This window comes from Nyctibius grandis, chromosome 1, assembly GCF_013368605.1.
Source record: "Nyctibius grandis isolate bNycGra1 chromosome 1, bNycGra1.pri, whole genome shotgun sequence".
Lineage (NCBI taxonomy): Eukaryota > Metazoa > Chordata > Aves > Nyctibiiformes > Nyctibiidae > Nyctibius > Nyctibius grandis.
Genome location: NC_090658.1, coordinates 13,037,613 through 13,056,741, shown reverse-complemented (window position 1 = coordinate 13,056,741; position 19,129 = coordinate 13,037,613). Strand labels below are relative to the sequence as shown.

The window sequence follows — 19,129 nt, the reverse complement described above, 5'->3', positions numbered from 1 at the left end:
GCTGATTAAAAAAAAACACATTAAGAAAGGCCCTAACCTCATTTTACATGTGCAGCAGTACTTCAGTCTAGTTGTTACTGCTCATAGAAGAGATCTGGCTGTTAAAAAAGGAGCATCTACCTGCACTCAGCAGCAATCAAAAAGGCAGCTGAAGCATCAGTGGTGAGAAGATCAGAAACAGGATAGAAACCACCACAACCCCAGCGTTGAGAAACTGGAAAGGATGGAAAAGAACTGGAAAAGGATGAGAAAGGGCTTGTTGCAATGGCCTAGAGGAGAGATGCAAAGGGGCCACAGAGGGCTGGGGTGATGCTGGGCGCAGCTGGCAGCAGGGCCCATACTACAGTGGAGGTGGCACAGGCAGCAGCTTGTCTTGGGGGTAAGAGGCCTTTATGGCATAGTGCCAAGTGCTTGTGTAACGAGAGTGTTAGAAATGTGAATTTTATGGGGGGGGGGGAGGGGTTGTAAATGAGAGCAGCCCTGAAGATTAAATGGGACTGTCAAGTGGCCAAAACCATTTTTTCAGCTGCTTTCAATGGCCACTGGGTGATGGTTGTGTTAGGGAGGTCCAGTGTTGCTGGAAACTTGTGTTCTGTGGGTGATGGTGGCCTGGGGACAGGGCTTGGCTCTACAGCGTGTGTCTGACTGCCTTGTTGAGAGATTAACATCCCAGGAAGCTCAGAGGCAGGATGATGCTCTGGTCCCATTCAGAGCACAAGTGGGACAAGCATCTTGGAAAGCATCCCCAAGGTGAGGCTAGGGAGGGAGAGGATGGCAGCAGAAGGGATGATCCAGCCCAAAATGAGCCAGCTCTCACCTCTTGCCTGTGCAGGCTCTCCTGCAGCCTGGGGACCAAAAGGCCTCCACGTGGCCCTGCAATCAAAAGGCCCAGGGGGAGGGGGAAGGAGGGAGCATGTAGCAGCCCCCTGAGCAAGAGAAACCCCAATCCTGGTACTTGCAGTGGTTGCACACTTGCACTGAGCAGGCGGACTGGCCTGGCTTTGGCTGTCAGATCCACTTACCAGTTGCTCTCAGCCTAACTGGTGCCTCCAGCCATGCAGGCGGTCTCGCTGCCCCTTCCTCAGCCTGGGGTGACACAGTGAGGCCTCCGTCTCACCTGTGGCAGGTGTAGTTTGCGCTCAGCTTGAAGGGAGGGTAGCCAAGGGCATGTGATGGGAGGCATGTGAATCCCAGCAGCCCTGCTGGGAGCTATAAATGGCGTGTGCGCTCACTGGAGGAGCATGGCTGGTGGGGAGGAGGGGGAGGCGGTGGCGGCGGTGGCGGTGAGGGGGGAGTGTTTGGTTTTGCAGTTACTCCCTTGCTCTGTAGGATGTCGGCCCTAGACAGCTGTGAAGGCTGGTGGCAAGCGTGCATGTCCTCTGAGTGATGAGGAAGATATGGAAAGGATTTGTGCAAGCAGCAGAACTCTCTGTAGGGTGTCCAGGAGGCAAAATGGGTCTGTGGCAGGGCTGGTGCTGGCAGAGGTGAGGTCTTGCCCTGGGTCGCAGTTCCTGTTTGTAGGGCAGGGTGTGGGAGAGCCCTTTTCTCAGCCAAGGATGTGTCTCTGTCTGTCCTCACTGCTCTGAGCTCTGGGGCTGTGTGGTCTCTCCTGCACCCTTGCTGACCCCCATGCAGCCTGCCTGGTACCCAGTTGTCCTACCTGCATGGGTTGTCCCTCTCCAGTGGAGGTTCTGGTTCACACCTGAGTGGAGGACATGGCCTGTGCCACCCACTAGGAACCCTTTGAACTGCAGAGCAGAGGTGGACATGGGCCCCTGCCTGTGTACTGGGGGCAGCCCAGCCATCTCCGGAGGGGACAGGCGTACAGGTGGGCTGTCCTACCCGCTGATGGCTGTGGGACAGGACCCCATTCTCTCCTTGTGTGGACTCGCAGGTAGCTGTGGCCTATCCTGTTAAATGGCCCATCCCTTTTTCTTCTGACCAGTTGTCAGCTTGTGCTTGGGCAATGTGTATGTTGGTCATATCTGGCCAGTCCTGTGCTCTGCACACCCTTGAGGACCCATGTGGCCCCCAGACCCTCTCAGTGTCTCTGCAGCACCTCCTCCTGAACCTGTAGCCACCAGAGACCAGTGGGCAGCACGTTGTCCCCTGTAGGGTGTGGGAGCAGTGTGGGTGGAGGGTTGCCTGGAGCAACACCTGGTGGCATCACTAAGAGGCAGGCAGGGTGGTGGCAGTGGCGCGGGGCTCCTCCCGACTGCACCCTGAGGATAGCGAGGCGGGGGCGGAAGGTAAGGCTTGCGCTCTCAGCTACGCCGTGTGTCCCCTACGAGGACACGAGTGCCTGGAGCCGGTGGCAGAACCGGGGAGCAAGGGCTGGAAGAAGGGGTGTCTCAGCCCAGTCTCCTGCGCCCTGCTGCAGGACGGTCACGCCACACCGTCCGCAGCGGCGTAACGCTCCGCGGTGCTCACCGCCGTCGGCGCGGCTAGGTGCGCTGTCCCTTTAAGAGCCTCCCTGCGTGGTTCAATCTGGGAGTGACGCGAGCGCAGTCGGAACGTATGCAAATCAAAAGCCAGCCGCTGGCCAATAGGCACCGGCGCTTGGCGGCCGCTAGCCAATGGGATGGCGCCTCTCGGCGGGGCGCCGGCTCGCCCCATATAAGGAGCGCCTTCGCCATAAAAGGCAACATTGTATCGCTTTATATGGGGGCGGCGCGGCGTGGCGGGGGCGGTGGCGGAGCGGGACCGTGAACGCGGAGCGGCGGTGGGGCCATGGCGGGGCCGGCCTGACCCGACCCGACCCGCGCTCGCTGCCGCGATGTTGCCGAGCCAGGCCGGGGCCGGGAACGGCGCCGCCGCCGCGCTGGCCCGCGGCTCGGGGCTGGGCCGGTCGCCGGTGCCGCGTGGGGCGAACGGCGGCGGGGCGGCGGCGGGGCCGCCCGGGGGCCGCCTGGAGCGAGAGGCGCTGTACAGCGGCAGCGAGGGCGACTCGGAGTCGGCCGAGGACGAGGAGCTGGGCGGCGAGCGGCGCGGCGTGAAGCGTGGCCTGGCCGAGGCGGCGGCGGCGGGGCCCGCGGCGGGAGCGGCAGCGGCGGCCGCCTACAGCGGCGGCGGCGTCGGCGGGGGCGGCGGGGCCGTGAGCGGCGCCAAGCCCGGGAAGAAGACGCGGGGCCGGGTGAAGATCAAGATGGAGTTCATCGACAACAAGCTGCGGCGCTACACCACCTTCAGCAAGAGGAAGACTGGCATCATGAAGAAGGTGCGGCCCCGAAGCTGCGAGCGGCCTCGGGGGGGGCTGGCACCCGCCTGACCGTGGCCGGCGGGAGCCCGGGCCCCCGGGCGGTGCGCGCCCAGGCCGAGCGGGGAGCCGGCCGGCGGGGCTGTGCCCGGAAACGGCGGCGGCTTCCCGGTCCGGCGAGGGGGAGGTGGCCCGGCACCAGCTCCTTCCGGGGAGCTGCGCGGGAGCCTCCGGCGAGGACGGTTGTCGCCGGCGGCTGGTCCCTGGCGTCCGCGAGGCTCCAGGCAGGGACCCGGACAGCCGGGAGCGGGAAGGGCGGTCACGGTCACGCAGCCCGGGGATGCCGGGGGCGCCCGGCTGTCCCCAGCTGGCTGTTGCGCCCTGGGAGGCCTGTCCCGGTGCAGCCTCCAGCCCTCGGCCGGAGCTGACCGGCGTCCCGGTCTCCGTGAGCCGTTGCTGGGTGCTGCGCCCGTCCTGTGGCACGGCTGAGCTGTCCTGCCCCGCCAAGGGCCTGACAGGGCCGGCTCCTTCGACCGTGGAAGGGGCCAGCACCATGTCTCGATCCGTTCCGAGTGCTCTCCGTGATTCCTGGAGCCGTTGTGCAAAGAGAGATTAGAAACTTGGGGATTTTGTGTGCAGTTGGATGGTGCTGGCTCATCTGCATCCCCAGTGGTGCTCGTAGCATCCTGTGAACAACTGGGCAGCGCTGCATCCCGGCTGAGCTGGGCTTCACGTTCCCTGGGAAGGTGGGAACGGCTGTGGGGTGCTGCTGGGCACATCCTGGCTGTGCGGGATGCAGAAGGAGGCCATCCTGCCTGTGGTAGCTTGTGCAAGACCACTGAGTGTGCCATGATAGCATATGAAGAGCCCACAGGTCAATCCTGGGGGATGGTAGCCTCACTGCAGGGGTGTCTGGGTGCAGCTGTGCTCAGGACTGTGAAGACTGAGAGGGGAATCTGGGTCCTAGCCTGGCTGGGGTGTTGGTGAGGGGAAAGAGGTGTAGCAGAGATGTGTGGGCTGAGTAGCATCCTCTTACAGGGCTCAGCAGAGGTGAGGGGGGGAGGCATCCAGATGTGTCCGGAGAAGCTGGTGGGATATCCAGAATGGGGACAGCCCAGTGTCCCCATGTCCTTGGACTACTCTCCTGAGGGGACCACTCTTTTCCTGTAGCCTCTTGGCATGCACATCCCCTAAGGGAATGCTAAAGGAGATGGGAACACAGCACAGGGCACTGTAGGGAACCAATCTTGAGTTGGTTTTAGAGGCCACAGCTCTGGGGTGACAGGAAGACGCAGCTGGCGTGAGCAAAAGGAGGGCTGTGCTGGGAGCGCAGGGACATGCCAGGGACTCTTGTCCTGCACTGTACGTGTCCCTGCTGTCTGTGACTCCCTGTTCTTCCCTTGTGCTGCTGGCAGGCCTACGAGCTTTCCACGCTGACCGGCACTCAAGTCCTGCTGCTGGTGGCCAGCGAGACGGGCCATGTGTACACCTTTGCCACACGGAAGCTGCAGCCCATGATCACCAGTGAGACGGGGAAGGCATTGATCCAAACGTGCCTCAACTCCCCAGACTCGCCCCCACGCTCGGACCCAACCACTGACCAGCGCATGAGCGCCACAGGCTTTGAGGAGACTGACCTCACCTACCAGGTGTCTGAGTCAGACAGCAGCGGAGAGACCAAGGTAACATTCCTGTGCTCAGCCACACGCCTGGTCACCCTGGGGGGGCACGGGCTGTGCTGGGAGCCCAAATCATCCCCAGCCCTCCTTGAATAACCACTTGGGAAGCTGAGGATGGGTCCGCTTTTGCTGCAACTCCAGTGAGCTCGTGCCGTGGCCTCTCAAGGCTGGCTCCTTTGCTTGGCTGGCAGTAGTGGTGACTCGGAGAGGGAGGGAAGTGGTGGCAGGTGTCCTAGCCCTGGCCTTCTCAGTGGGGCTCCCCACTGGCCCAGCCCATGCCCCTGGCCAGCCCTCGGCACTGTTATCTCTCCCCGGGCGTCTCCATGCTCTTGCACTCATTGATAAAAATTTGATTCTGCCTCCATGGCCTTATAAGGCTTGGTTTCCCTCGCCAGAGTCCCTGGCTGGGCCCCTCACATTCCTTATAAGCTGCAGCTGTCTTTTGCTTTGGTGCTGTTTTGGAAGGGGGCAGGGAGGACATGGGGAATGGAAACATTTGGCTGGACGGACCATTGCTGCTCCCTGCCTGGTGTCCCTGCGGGCGCTGGCCCTTGCCTGCACATGTTACTTGTGGCTTGTTGCCCAGGGTGCTGCAGAGGGACTGTCCTTGGGTGCAGAGTGGGGCAATGGCCCTTTTCTGCTGGAAGGGCTCTGTCTTGTCCCTGCATCCCCCGATGCTGTTCCTTGGAGCTGTGGCAAGAAAGCTAGGTCCCGTATCCCTGCTGCTTCCTTTGCAGGCTGGTGCTCGGGTCCACAGGCACTTGGAGATAGGAGGCAGGGGAGTTTGTGGTGCAAGGCTGGGATGATGTGTGGAACTGGGGGTTGTGCCACAGCTTCCCGGGCCTGCGAGGAGTGCCGTTGGGTGCTGTGAGTTGCTGCAGCTCTGCTGTACCTGTGCTTATGGCATGGATACTGGGCTTGCTGCGAAAGCATCCTTCCAGATGAACCATGGCCTTGCTCTAAGAGCCCTTCAGCCAACTGTACACAAGCCCTAGAAGCATCCTTGCCATACAGTAGCCACTAAACATTAAGCAGACAGAACCTGGAGCAGGGTGTTTGAGAACTCTGTGCTGTAATCCCAAAGGCAGTGAGTGCAGCCCTGAGATGCCCCCAGCATGTTGGCTGGGGCTGCAGGGGTGTTCAGCTCTGTTTTTGTGTCCTGTGGCAGCCCAACAGCTCTGGTCATGGTGCTGCTGGGGTACCTGGCAGCCATGATGCCTCCATGCCCTCTTTCCCATGTGTGTGCAGTGCTGCACCAAGCAAAAGCTTATTGCTGCTGAGCCCTGAGAAATATCGGCAGTCCCAGAGATCCCTGCAGGCAGAGGAGCTGGGGTTGGCGAAGGTGTTGCTGGCTGGAGACCTCTGTGCTGGAGCCCAGAAGAGTCCCTGGGAAGGCTTCCTGCTGATGGGAGCCCAACAACAGTCCTGGATGTCCCAGTGTGGCGTGACTCCCCTGGGTGCCTCTGATTCCTAGTGTTAGCTGCCCCAGTCCTTTCCAGCAGGCAAAGGAGCCTTTTGTCACCAGCAACTTCTCTCTCGTGCAGCCTGTGTTTGTAAGGACTTGTGTCTCTTGGGCTTCTCCTGGATTAAAAGGCAAGTCCTGTGGGCATTTTGTAATGAGACAAATTACTTGTGCCTGGAGTAATTTGGAGGTGCAGGAAGTGCTGTGCATGGCAGCTGACCTGCCCCTGGCATGGGGCTTGTCCACATCATGTCCTTAAGATTTTCCCTGAAAATACTGCTAGGTGGCCCCAAAGGAAGTGTGCTCTTGGGGTGCAGTTACTCTGCAGCAGAGATCATCTTAACGCAACTTCTTTCTGCCCGCTTTCCGATGCAACCCTCACTTAGTGCTGTGCAAGCTCCATCCTAGTACTCACGAGTGGTGTTGCTTAGCGTGGGGTACTTTGTGCCAGCATTTGGTGTGGGGCTGGAGGAGCCCTGTGGCCCTGTCTTCTGCTTGACATTCTGGCTAAACCCACCCCTGGCCTGCTGAGGGTTCTTGTCATCACAAACCTTGGGTCTGGGGACAGTCCCACGCTGACCCTCCTCAGTCCTGCTGTGCCTTCTGCAGGGTTGGAAGCTTGTTTTGGTGCTCTGGCAGAGATCAGCCCAATTCAGATAGACCAAGAAACCCTCTGAGGATGAAGGGAGCCTGTAGGTGGGCCATGCTAGGTGGCTGGCATCCTTGCTGAGGGGTGGGTGTTACACAGGACTGGATTACGGGTGCCTCATTGGAGGAGGTGGCAGGAAATTAAGTTCCTGGACAGTCAGGTCCAGCCACAGAGGATGCTCTGAGAGGGTTGGGCAGTTGCTCCCTGGCCTTCCTGTGGACTCTGCTTCCTGGACCTCTGTATGGACAAAACCTGCTTGTGTTCAGCTGCTGCAGCAGAGCGGAGAGCAACGCAGCCAGGCTGTTACCTGCAGTCAGCAGCCCACTGGTGTTCCTTTGCGCTACAGCCAGCAGCAGCTATGAGATCCTGCTGCTGTGCTGAACCCAAACTCCCTGACATGAGGCTGAGCTCGAACTGCAGCTGGGACTGGGGCATGCTGGACTTTCAAGACAACAGCTATATCCTCACAATGATACTGTCATGCACTGACCTGTCTGATCTTTTATGGGCCCCAAAGGACACAGTGCCCTCGTGTAATCTCCTGCATGTGGTTATTTAGCAGAGGGGATTTTGGAAGGGAGCTCAGGGGCTCTAGATTAGGATGAGAGCATGGGAGTAGCCCTGATCTGGACATCTCTTTTTGGTGTGGGGGTAAAGGTGAGACTTTCTGCCCCATCTGGAGTGCAGACCAGGTGTTGGAGACCAGATTGGGATTTTCCATGTATCTCCAAGACCAGTTGTCCTGCAACATCTGTGTAATAATGCTGGCTGAGGGGTCTGGGCCATGCTGAACAGCATTGTCCCAGGCAGCCTCTGAAAGCTGTGAAGTGGGATCATTTCTATCCCCAAGACACTGCTATGGTCCAGGATGGGCATCAGATGGCCTAGGCTGTGTCCTGTGGTCCGCTCATGCCGTATAGCGTTTATTAAGCATGCACAGTGGTGTGGGTCTGTGCAGACATGTCCTGCCGCTATGCTGCACCTCTCTGCTGCGTGTTGATTCCCCAGGCACTGCTCTGCAGACTGAAGGTTGCAGTGAGCTATGGTGGGGAATGGACGTGCAGCTGGATCGGGAAGGGAAGGGCCTTCAGGGCTGCTCTGCTGCCTCAGGGCTTGCCCATGGCCCCTTCGGTAATCTCTGCTGAAGGTGACCCATGACTTGGCTCCTGTTGAAGGCTGGCCTTGTCGGTGTAGTCTGAGCTTTGCAGGGTGCTGGGGGGAGCCAAGGTGCCCAGGGGCTTTGAGGTGTCCCAGACAGGCATGGGGAGAAGGCAACGGGTGTCCTATCCCAAGGCCTCTCCCAGCTCTCTTTCTGTACTGGGAACTGTTGCTGCAGCGCAAGAGAAACACAACAAAGACAGGAGGAATCTGAGTCTCATCTGTGGCAGAGTAGGGAGGGCAGAGATGGGGTGTGCATGGTTCGAACCTGCTGGCACAGCATCCCTACCAAGCACCTGTGCTGTTCTGATCATACTCAGGTTTGCCCTCGTGCTTCTGAGGAGTCCTGGGAATCCCCCTAAGTAGGGTGCTGTGAATCTTTTGGGATGCCTCCTCCAGCCCTGAGAGTACGGAGGGTGGGGGAATGCTAAGTGCCCTGCTTGGGGACTATATCTCAGGAGTGTACAGCTTCAGGGCTATGCTTGGGCATTAGGGAGCCTGGCCTTTCCAGCTAGGAACAGGACCTGCCCTGCCCTGCTCTGCTGTCACTCCCATGGCCTAGTAGGCTGGGGGGAGCTCTGCCCTGTCGCCCACGTGGGGAGAGCGCCCACAGCCTTCATGTCCCATGTGGGATGGCAGGAGATTGTGGCTGAGCTAATGGAAAGTGCCTCTGCTGGGCTCCCCTCTGCTATCACGTGCCTCTTCTAATTTGGACTTCAGGGACTGTGGTGCCAAGGCAGAGGGGTGTTGCTGTCTTCCCTCCCCGGGCCCTGGGACACGGCTGAGTGCCCGGGATTGGCTCCCCCTGTCCAAAATGGGCTGCCTTCCCTTTTTTAGCTGTTCGTTGAGCTGTGAATTCCTCGTTCCTGGCAGCTTGACAAGCTGGGAACAAGGCTTAGCACGTGGGAGATCTGGGCCCACCAGCCTGCGGCGGGAGGGGTGGGAGTGTGGCAGCTTTAACTCTTCCCAGGCGTGCTGGCAGCCGTGGCAGGGCACAGGGACAGCAGGTCCCGTGTGGCATGGTCTCCTGTGGAGCAGTGTATTTGCTGTCTGCTTTTGACCAGCTGAGCAGAGTAGGAGAGCGGCCATGGAGACCATGGGTATCCAAAGCGGGATTTGGGGCAAGGAGGCATGTTAGGTGAAGTGTGACTGCCAGGGGCAGCAGGGATCATGCTGGGCTTGGTTGGTTCCTCCAGGTCCAAGCCACGTCTAGCCACATGCTTTGTGGCTGCAGAAACTGGGGTGTTACTTGTCCTGCAGTCCTGCAGTTCCTCCCTTGTTCCCAGACCCAGGAGGCCGGCCTCTCAGGCTAGCATTGGCCCAGTGCAGGGCCCTTGTCCTCTTGGTGCTCAGCTTCCCTGGCGATGCTGTCCTCAGACAGGCGTAGAGCTCCAGTGTTTCTTGCAGGACCGTGGTGTGTGCTGGCTGTAGCTAACGTGCAGGGTCCCGTGGAGGCATTTGCCTCATGGCCATCTCATGCTAGTGGACTGGCAAATGGGTGTGTCCCCTGGCCAGGTTCTCCCCTTCCCCCAGGGCCTGCCAAAGCAGCTGTCAGGGCTGGGTTTGGGCCTCCCTAGTGTCCGGGTTTGGCCTTACTCACCTCTCTCTTGCTGCTTTCGGTGTACAGCTGCCTTTAAGAGACAGTTCTCGGCTTGTTCTTGGCCATGTGTTTCCTGCCATAAGGGAAGTGATGTGTGTTCCTGACAGGAGACAGTGTGTTTGCCTTTACATCTGTCCCTGCAAGGACTGCTTTTGCCTGCTGTGTGCCAAAAAGAGTCTGTTTGCTTCTTAGAGGCTGTGGGGACTCCTGGGGAGGGGAAGGGTTGTTTCATACCCTAGTGTCTTGCAGGGAAGTCTCTCAGGGGACTTGTGTGGCCCTGGGCTTGTATCCAAGGTTTACGCTGAGCTCTTTCCAGCTCTCCTCATGCTGCGTTATTGGGCACAGTCTCCTCATGTTTGTACAAGCAACTCCTCTCTGCTGCCCTGACTCTGCTCCGTGTGCTGGCAGCAGGCTATGGGGGTATGGTTTAGCATGGGGATGCAACCTATGGAGCCTGGTTTGGTCTCATGCGCAGATGTTGACCAGATCCAAGGGCTGGTCTGAGTTGTCACAATCTCTCCTTCCCCAGGACGCACTGAAACCAGCGTTCACTGTTACCAACCTGCCGGGGACAACGTCCACCATCCAGACAGCCCCCACCACCTCGACTTCCATGCAGGCCAGCAGTGGCCCGTCATTCCCCATCACTAATTACCTGGCGCCAGTGTCTGCCAGCATCAGCCCCAATGCCGTCACCAGTGCCAACGGGACAGTGCTGAAGACTACTGGAGCCAGTGCAGTGACGTCTGGGGGCCTCATGCCGATACCCACCGGATTCACCCTCATGTCAGGTCAGTGCCTTTAGGGGCTGAGGACTGCATCCATCCATCTCTGCACCTGGAGTGTGTTGCTGCCCTCTCCAGAGGAGAAGAGACCTAGTGGCAGGAGGAAGCAGAGTGTGGTTGCTGCTGTAGGGTGAACCTGGCTGAGATTCCTTGCTCGAGCCCAGCCAGGGTGGTGGCTGGAGAAGGGTCATGTAGTGACTGTTTCCTAAGATGCTGCTAGCTGGCCCTGCTGCTGGGAAGGGCATAGTGGCAGGGAGCCGAGCTGGGACCCCAGGGCAGCACCAAGCAGCCTGGAGGGAGTGAAAAGAGCTGGTGGTGACAAAGCCTTTCTTTCTCCCTCCTTTCGGCAGGTGCTTCCCTTTCTCCGGGGACCCCTACCATTCCTCTCACTCAGTTACAGCCGCACTCCCTGGCTCTTTCCAGCCAGCAGGGCCAGGTGGTCACGGGTACAGCTGGACAGCTGCAGCAGGCACAGCAGACAGTCTTCCGCTTTCCTGCCAGAGCTGGAGGGCAGATTGTGTCGCTGACAGGTCAGCACTCGCTTCTCCTCCGCTTGCTTGAGGTGGGGGGCTGGAGGCGTCTGTGGGGAGAGAACTGACCCCCAACTGAGGTGGGAGCACAGATGAGGCAGAGCACAGGGCACCCTGGCTGTGGCTGTGGGGGAGAGATGGGAAGACAGGGCAGAGAATGCTTGGGACAGGCAGGAGCACCATCCTGGGACTGAGGGAAGCAGTGGATTGTTAGTCTCCTGCGCCAGGGTTTGCCCTGTGGCTAGCAAATGCAGAGGAGACGGGTCCCTGGTGCAGCTGTGCTGAGGCTGGACTGTGTTGCTAGGGAGGCCTGATGGAAGGAGACTGCAGAGGCTCAGATGCCCAATGGATGGTTTTTGAGTGCTGGCATTTGGCTCTGAGCAGCTGCCCTTGCTTTTGCATTTGGATCTGCAGTCAGTCACTGAACCACAGTGTAGAGGATAGATTAGGAGAGACCCAGAGCAGAGGAAGGAGTGGTGCTGCTGTGCTGCCTTGTGTACGTTGTCCTTTGTAGGAATTTCTTGTTGCACTGAGTCAAGGCTCTCCAGGTGTTGTACTGGGGCTCGCCATGCTCCTGGCTGGAGTTTCAGAGCAGGGCTAGGCTCTCCTTTGTTGAGGCAGCCATCATCTGAAGACCAGCACTGACAGTGAGGCAGTATTTCTTGTGTCCTCCCTGTTTGTGCCCAAGTTGATGAGTCTGATAGCCTGCATGCTTTTTTGGAGCCCTTATGGCTCCTGTGGGCCCCAGCAGACAGCGTGATCCCATGCAAGGGGACTGGATTTCCCTTGTGATCTGGAGGAGCTAAGAGAATAATGGACGTGTGTCTCTGTGGTGTGGGGAGATGCCCAGTCTGAGCAAGGTGGCTGGTGATTCCTGCTCTCTGGCATTCCTTGCTCTTCCTTCTGGAGACAGGACCTGAGCCTGAGGTGAGCTTTCTGTGCCAAGCTCTATCTCTGGAGCTGAAGAGCTTTGCAGCAAGTGGGCTGGGCTGGAGGCTGTGCAGCTGTGCCCCTGCAGCTCTGGGGTGCACGCCTTGTGGCCCAGTGGTCTCTAATCCCTGTATAGGGCACTGTGATGTCCTTGAGATCACAAGCTGGGTGAGATAGCTGTTCCCCAAGTACCCTGTGGAGGATGGAGCTGGGCTCCAGAGCGTGGAGGCAGTGGGGCCCAGCTGGCCTGGGCATTTGGGCTCTCGCAGTTCTGCTTGGTGCAGTGAGATGATCCTTGCAGGGCTGGCTGAGCATGGGCAGTGCTGGGGGCATGTGCTGGGCCCTTTCCTTCCAACATCTTCTGTGGCGTGTCTTGGTGGAGCCAGGAAATGGTGAGGAGGGCCCCAGACATTCCTGAACCGTGCCTCGGAGTTGGACGAAAGCTGCTGTGGCCTTTCCTTTTCTCTCTGGAGCCCTGTAGGCCAGCTAACCCCTCCTTGGTCCCTGTGTGCCAGGAAAGTGCAGGTTTTGGCCTGCTCTTTGGGGCAGGGCCTGGTTTCTGCCACGTGGTGCTTTTGGCTAGCCTTCCCCAGCGCAGTGCAGAGCCACGCTGCAGAGCTGTGTGCGGCCAGAGAAGAACTGGGGAGCTTTCACATAGCCCAGAGTGCCTGTATCCCTGCTGAGCCACAGGTTCATGGCTTCCTCTCTCTCCCCAGGTGGTACCATGGCTCAGCAGGTCCCAGTCCAGGCGATCCAGGTGCACCAGGCACCGCAGCAAATGTCTCCCTCTAGTGACAGCAGCACTGACCTTACCCAGACCTCTTCCAGCGGAACAGGTAATGGGGATATTACCGTAGCCCTGTTGTATCTTCCTAACTACTGCTGATAACAACCCACACCAACAGACCTCATGCTTGCTCCCTGTCTAGGATCCTGCTTCAGACCAGTTCTATCCCAGCCTTTCTGACAGTTTCCCAGGTGTATTTGTCCCTGTTGCCAGCCCAAGTGCTATGCTATATCTGGGTAGATGCTGCTGTGCATAGGGCACCTTTCAAGGGATTTTAGAGCCTCTCCAGATAAATCATCTGTTTTTACTTGCAGCATGGAGCTGGGAACATGTTGCCCAGTTCTCAGATGGTTTCTTAGTGAGCCAGCATTGCCCCTAGTAGAAGGCATTGGCTCACATCTGCTTGAGATTTTTACGGTATATGCAGAGGATGCCTTTGTTAGCAACATCTGAGTTCAGGTGCTTGGATGCAGACTGAATCCAGTTCGGCAGCTTTATTAAAGCTTCATCAGGAAACTTGTATCTCAAGTTGAATTCAGTCCTGGGATATTTGGCTACCGTGCTTTTCTGCCCTCTCATACTCACTCATGAGAGGTTTGAGCTCTCCTGCCTGTTCCCTGGGGCTTTTCCCCAAGATCTTGGGAGAACAAGATGGGTATCTCCATGCACCTGCTGCTTCAGGACAGCACGTCAAGGGTGGCTGAGGGAGGGGTGCTGAGCAGGCGTGTGAGTGTAGCAGACTTCTTTCGTGTGGCTCACATGTAGTCTGTCCTTTGTGCCAGTGACCCTCCCGGCGACCATCATGACGTCGTCTGTGCCAACCACTGTGGGTGGCCACATGATGTACCCCAGCCCACATGCAGTGATGTATGCGCCCACATCCGGCCTTGCGGACGGTGGACTTGCAGTCCTCAACGCTTTCTCACAGGCACCCTCAGCGATGCAAGTGTCTCACGGCCAGGTCCAGGATCAGGGTAAGACAACTGTCTGGGTCAGTGCTCCCTTAAGTGCTCTGACACTCTGATTTTTCTTGTCTTGCATGTATTTATGCTGTATATTAATTGCAAAGAATTTTCTTCTAAGCATTCCTAGCGGCTGTACAAAGGCCTGGCAAGGTTGATGCTTGATGTGTGCTTTTAGATCCCATCATTCTCCTATGCAAAGGATTGCTTGAGCCGTTTGCTGGGGGAAAAGGGTGAGGGTTACTGGGATGGGTGGCATATGGGGCAGGCAGTGGAGGGAGCTAGGAGACTCGGGAGAGGATGTGTGGTTGTGTGAGGGGGCAAAGCAGCATGAAGCCATGCAGGCAAGACTTGGATTGGGGGCTTACGCCTGCTTCTCCCAGCATTTGGAAGATTAGCGCGTGTGGCTTTCTTCTGGGATGCCTCCATGCATGCAAATAAGCACCTTCATCCTTGTGAAGCTCCATGGAGCTCAGAGAAAGGACCCATGGCAGAGCACTGTTTAAGGGATGGTGTCATTTGTGCTCTCTCTCTGTGGCAGGTGGTGTCCCCCAAGTGTTCTTGACAGCCCCATCAGGCACCGTTCAGATCCCAGTTTCAGCTGTCCAGCTTCATCAGGTAGGCACAGAGTGGTACTTGCAGGTGTTCAGGGGGTGTCCTTGCTCTGCCTCTGCCTGCACATCCTTTGTGGGTCTGGGCAGACTCGGGCCCACGGGCAGGATGAGTCCTCAGGTCTGGGAAAGCTGTCAGTGCCACCTAGCCTTGGGTGAGGAAGTCTTTCCCTCCTTGGACAAGTGCTCAGAAAGGAGAGTGCCACCTGGGCTGCCGGCACACGTGGTCGGAGGGCATGCTGTCCCCCAGTGCTTCCTCCTCCCTTTTCTCTCTAGATGGCTGTCATTGGGCAGCAGAGCAGCAGTGGCAGCAGCCTGACGGAGCTGCAGGTTGTCAACTTGGACACTTCACACAGCGCCAAGAGTGACTGAGAGGCCTCTGCTGCCAGCCTTGTGTTGTCCATGGCGTGTCATGCCAGTGCTGGGGCTGGTGACAATTCCTTCTCGTACAGACTGCACCAGTTATTTATTGTTGCCTTTTCACGTTTCCTTCATCCACACATGCACACACACATGCACCCACCCACCCACACACCCACACATACACGCAGGCATGCGTGTGGGGCTGCAGGACCCACCTGGGGTGGAGCTGTGCTGGGGCCATGCAGGGCTTGGGAGCGTTTGGATGCTGCGATAGCTGTGCTTGTCTCATGCCAGCCAAAGAAACTTGTCTCTTGAGGGGAGGATTGCTCTGCACTGTAAATAAATACTGCGGGCCATTCCCAGCTGGAGGCTCTGGCTCCTTCTGGGCACTCCGAGTCACCTTGCCCATGAGCGTTTGCTCTGTGCAGGGCTCAGCTCAGACCCAGAGCCGTCCTGCGGGTGCAGCTCAGAGTGGAGTGGGCCGAGGCTGTGCCACTGGCCTCAGCAATGTGCCTTTGTTGGGGGTGACAGGTCCTGGCTGCAGCAACTCACCCCGGGCTCTGGAGAGGGGAGAGTGGCCAGCTTGCATGTGCATCTCTGGTTAGGCCTGCGCGCCTTCCCGCGGGAGGTCAGGGCACAGCCTGTGGCACACGACCTGGTCCTCCTCGTATGCACTACAGTAAGTCCTCAGCACCTCCTTGCTGGGCTGCCTGGCAGATTTGCAGCCTGCCTGGCTCTGCTCCGGCAGCTGCCCTCGCACAGCTGAGGTGGTCAGTGGATGCCCAGGAGCACAATGATGCCCCAGAGAGCTCCTGGGGGGCTCTGTGGCTGGCCCAGCCCCATGCTCCTCTAAGCCCTCACACTGCTTGCGGACTCTGTACACCCAGGGGAACGTGGACAGGTCTTTCCCACATCCCCCTGCAGCTCCAGCCAGCACTTTTGAAATTTCTATGTCCGACGCAAGGTGGAGAAACAACTCAAGTGCCACGGGGCACTGAGCTGCTGGGCTGGTTGCAGGCTCTTCTGAGCACCACAGTGACCTGCAGGCCATCCTGGGCTGTGGAGGAGCAGCTGCAATGCCTGTGCCGGGAGAGAAGGGCAAGCATTCCTGCATGGGAGTTGCTGTGAATGGCTCTGCTACCCAGCCCTGTCCCTGGAGGGAGAGCAAGCAAGTGAGAGAAGCTGCTGAATCCTTTGGGGAAGAGGCAGCTACTGTAACTTTTTTTTTTTAAGTTAAAGACAAAAGAAGCCTTGGAGAAAAAAGAAAAAAAAAAAAAAAAGAAAATTACTTTATTTTTCTAAGTGTTAAACTCAGTATTTATGTAATTCTTTAAGGAATAAAAGTTTGGCTCCTGTACAGTTTTCATGGGCTTTGTACCAGGGGGATGGGAGAGGGATGGGGGGGCATGGAGGCAGGAAAGGGGCCTAGCTTTTGAGTTTGTATTGTAATCTTGGACATGTTCCCTCAGCATTAGCGTTTAAGCTGCGCTCTCCACCCACCAGCGTGTGCCAGGGATCAAGCTGAACTGAGTGGAATGCTTGTTTCCCAATTACCTGTACTGAAGACTCCATACCCATCACTTTGGGCTTAACAGGCAGAAGGCAAGTGAAGCAGTGGCTACTCTCTAGAAGTGGGAAACCCATCCCTTGGGAGCAAGGGGCTTGCAGCATGCCTGGAAGCCAGAGATGGCCTGGGTTTTCTGACGGCTGCCCTGTTCACCTTTAGTCCTGGGACCTGTAGCTGTTCTGTCACTGCTCTTGGTGTGGAGCAGTACTACCTGTGACTGCCTAAGGGATATAGGCATACTCACTCCTCCCTGAGTGGCGAGTGGCCAGCAGTGGCTAATCACTGCTTTCACTGTGCAGGTAGCATCTCCTGAACTCCTAGCTGATGATCTGGGCTGTAGTTGTCCCTCTATAGCTGTTCCTTAGTGCACAGATGTGGACAGGTCCCCTCCAAGCCCACTGTGCAAAGAATTCCCAGAATGATCTTTCAGCCCTCGGTCTGTTATGCAGCCCAGGAAGGGCTCGTGGGGAGTGGGGTGGCCCATCTGGTGAGAGTGACATTGCATGCTACCTCCCCTTACTATCCTTGCTGTGATGCGTACACTGCAGCTCGGAGCATGTGGGAGTGCTGTGCCATGCCCCATCGCTAGGTGTGTGAAAGCTGCTCAGTGATGCTTCTGAAACAAGGCTGGATACCAAGGAGTTTGTCCAGGGAGAAGGATGGGGTTGGGGTTTGCATTGTCTTTTGCCCCAGCACATCACTGTGGCCTGGCTTTGCTCCGCTTTGCTGGCGCTAGCACTGTGGAGCAGAGCTGTTGGGCTGGGATGGCAGGAGTGCCCCTGCTGCTACAGGGTGTCTGACTGCATCCCCTCCCTGGCTCCCCAAAGGCAACTGCTGGTTAAACGCTAATGGTGTATTTTATTTAAGTGCAGGCTTGTAAGAACACTTGTGTATCAGGGATGAAATGACATTTACTGTGTGGTGACATTTTTCATTTTTTAGTTCATTTTACTGGTTTGAGGGTTGTGTGTGTGTGTGTGTGTGCGTGTGTGTGCGCGTGTGTTTGCATAAGTGTGTGGGATTATTTTTTTTTTTCCCCTCCAGTTTCCAGGGTTGTGTTTCTGGAAGGATGTGAAAGTAATCACAGTACTATGTACAGAGCTTTCTTTTGTATTAAAAAAAAATTACTCTTTCAATAAATGTTATCATTTTGTGCACAGATTTGGGATCTTGGCCATGCTTTGTGGGAGGGGACAACACACATCTTGGGGCCAATGAATGGGGATCAGAGGCAGATTCCTGCACCTGCCTCTGTACTGCAGCGGGATGGGGAGGGCTGTCTGGGCATGATGTAGCAAAGAGGAACTCTTTGCAAAAGTCTCCGTCCCCACTGCCTCCTGCCCAGGTGAGACCTGACCAGCTGGACTTCTGCTCTGGGAGTCCCAGAGTCTGGGTGGGCCAGAGGGGGCCTGTGGTGGACAGCAGGGCTGTTGAGGGCTGTCCTTCCTGAAAGCTCAGGAACGGTGCTGGTGAGCAGGGCATGGTGTTGAGTCAAGAGAAATAAAAACCAGGAATGAGGAGGAACAGAGACTTTTGAAAAAGAATTGTTCTAATTCATGGGCGTTAATAAGGAGGAGCAGGAGCAAGAGTTAAAAGGGGAAGGACAAACAGGCCATGTTGCTTATGGAGTAATTAGGCAATAACTAAGGCCTAGGAAGAGGAATTTTTGCCATTGTAACATCAAAGATAAGGTGATCCCTAGGGCTGACCCCAGGTGGATTATGTATTTATATCTTGATAAACTACCACAAACCAAAGGAGGACAGATATTTTTTTAGTAGTGACAGAGGTATTTTGAGGACAGATAAAAGTTTTGTATGAAGATGCTTCTGTTAAGGCAGTGTTTACCTGATACAGGACAGTGATGCTGGCCAACGCCCTGTCATTGTGGGAGATGTCATGCAGCTGGCATCTCAGAGCATCCAGGCATGGTGGCTGGGGTGTGCAGTACCATGCTGAGGCCTCCGAACAAGGAGAAAGAACAAACTGGTCTTTAAAATAAACCAGTTGAAAGGCTGCAGACAGAACAGCTTCCTCTGACATTGACAGGCATCTGATCCAGGTCTCAAATGAAAGTGAGGTTGTTTCCCCTCCCCTCTTCCAAGTCCATTACTTTTGGGCACCTGATGTCTTTAAGAGTGGAGTTTAACTGTTGTATTTATGAGGCCCAGCACCAAGACTTAAATTCCCTGCAGAAAACTGCTGTGAGGCAATATTCAAAGTCCAAACTGGTGAGGCATTACTTAAAGTCAGGTCAAAGGAGGATGCCTGTAGGCTCCTAGAAGTCAGGTCAAGGGCACAGGGGGCTCAGTAAAGTGCCTAAAGGTGGGAAAGAAACCAAAGGGAGAAGGGCTTGTTGCAATCATCAGTGCTGCTGGGTCAACAGTATGCCAGCTAAAAATGCGACTACTAGCCTCTACATGGTCCTGGAGCAGATACCAGTATAACGTAAAGCTTAGCATTGGTAGAAGTCTGTGTGGTGGAGGGAATGCACTATTCGTCACAGTGCAATTTGGAGACAATGTATCTCAGTGTAGCAGGAGAGGAGAATATACAGATGTGCACAGGAGCAAAACACAGCTGAAATGGCTCTTTCCCCATCAGGAGAGGAGGTGCTTCACTTTTATGGGTTACACCACAGCCAGCCCCATGTTCAGCATGCCTATGTAGATATGTCTCGTGGTTCAGCACAAGTAACCCCATGTTACTTGTGCACAGGGGCCTGTGTATGATGTATAAAACTCCCAACGTGGAGCAAGATACCACAGACATAATCTTTATTTTTAGGCTAAACGGCTAAGCATGGTATCAAGACCATCAGAGCCAAGACATAAGCAGGGCATACGAATA

At 56.7% G+C, this 19,129-nt stretch overlaps 1 protein-coding gene across 2 annotated transcripts; it reads left to right on the top strand.

The window, feature by feature from the left end:
- Positions 1-2,693: 2,693 nt before the first annotated feature.
- On the top strand, positions 2,694-17,440 carry SRF (serum response factor). Of its 2 annotated transcripts, XM_068405846.1 has the most exons (8): positions 2,694-3,217; positions 4,612-4,878; positions 10,274-10,535; positions 10,880-11,059; positions 12,706-12,825; positions 13,559-13,750; positions 14,280-14,356; positions 14,626-17,440. In XM_068405846.1, the coding sequence occupies exons 1-8, from the start codon at positions 2,777-2,779 to the stop codon at positions 14,719-14,721; spliced, it is 1,635 nt and encodes a 544-aa protein (XP_068261947.1). In that variant the 5' UTR covers positions 2,694-2,776; the 3' UTR covers positions 14,722-17,440. The 2 variants fall into 2 exon arrangements, with proteins under 2 accessions (XP_068261947.1, XP_068261958.1); XM_068405857.1 differs by lacking the exon at positions 10,880-11,059.
- Positions 17,441-19,129: the final 1,689 nt, after the last annotated feature.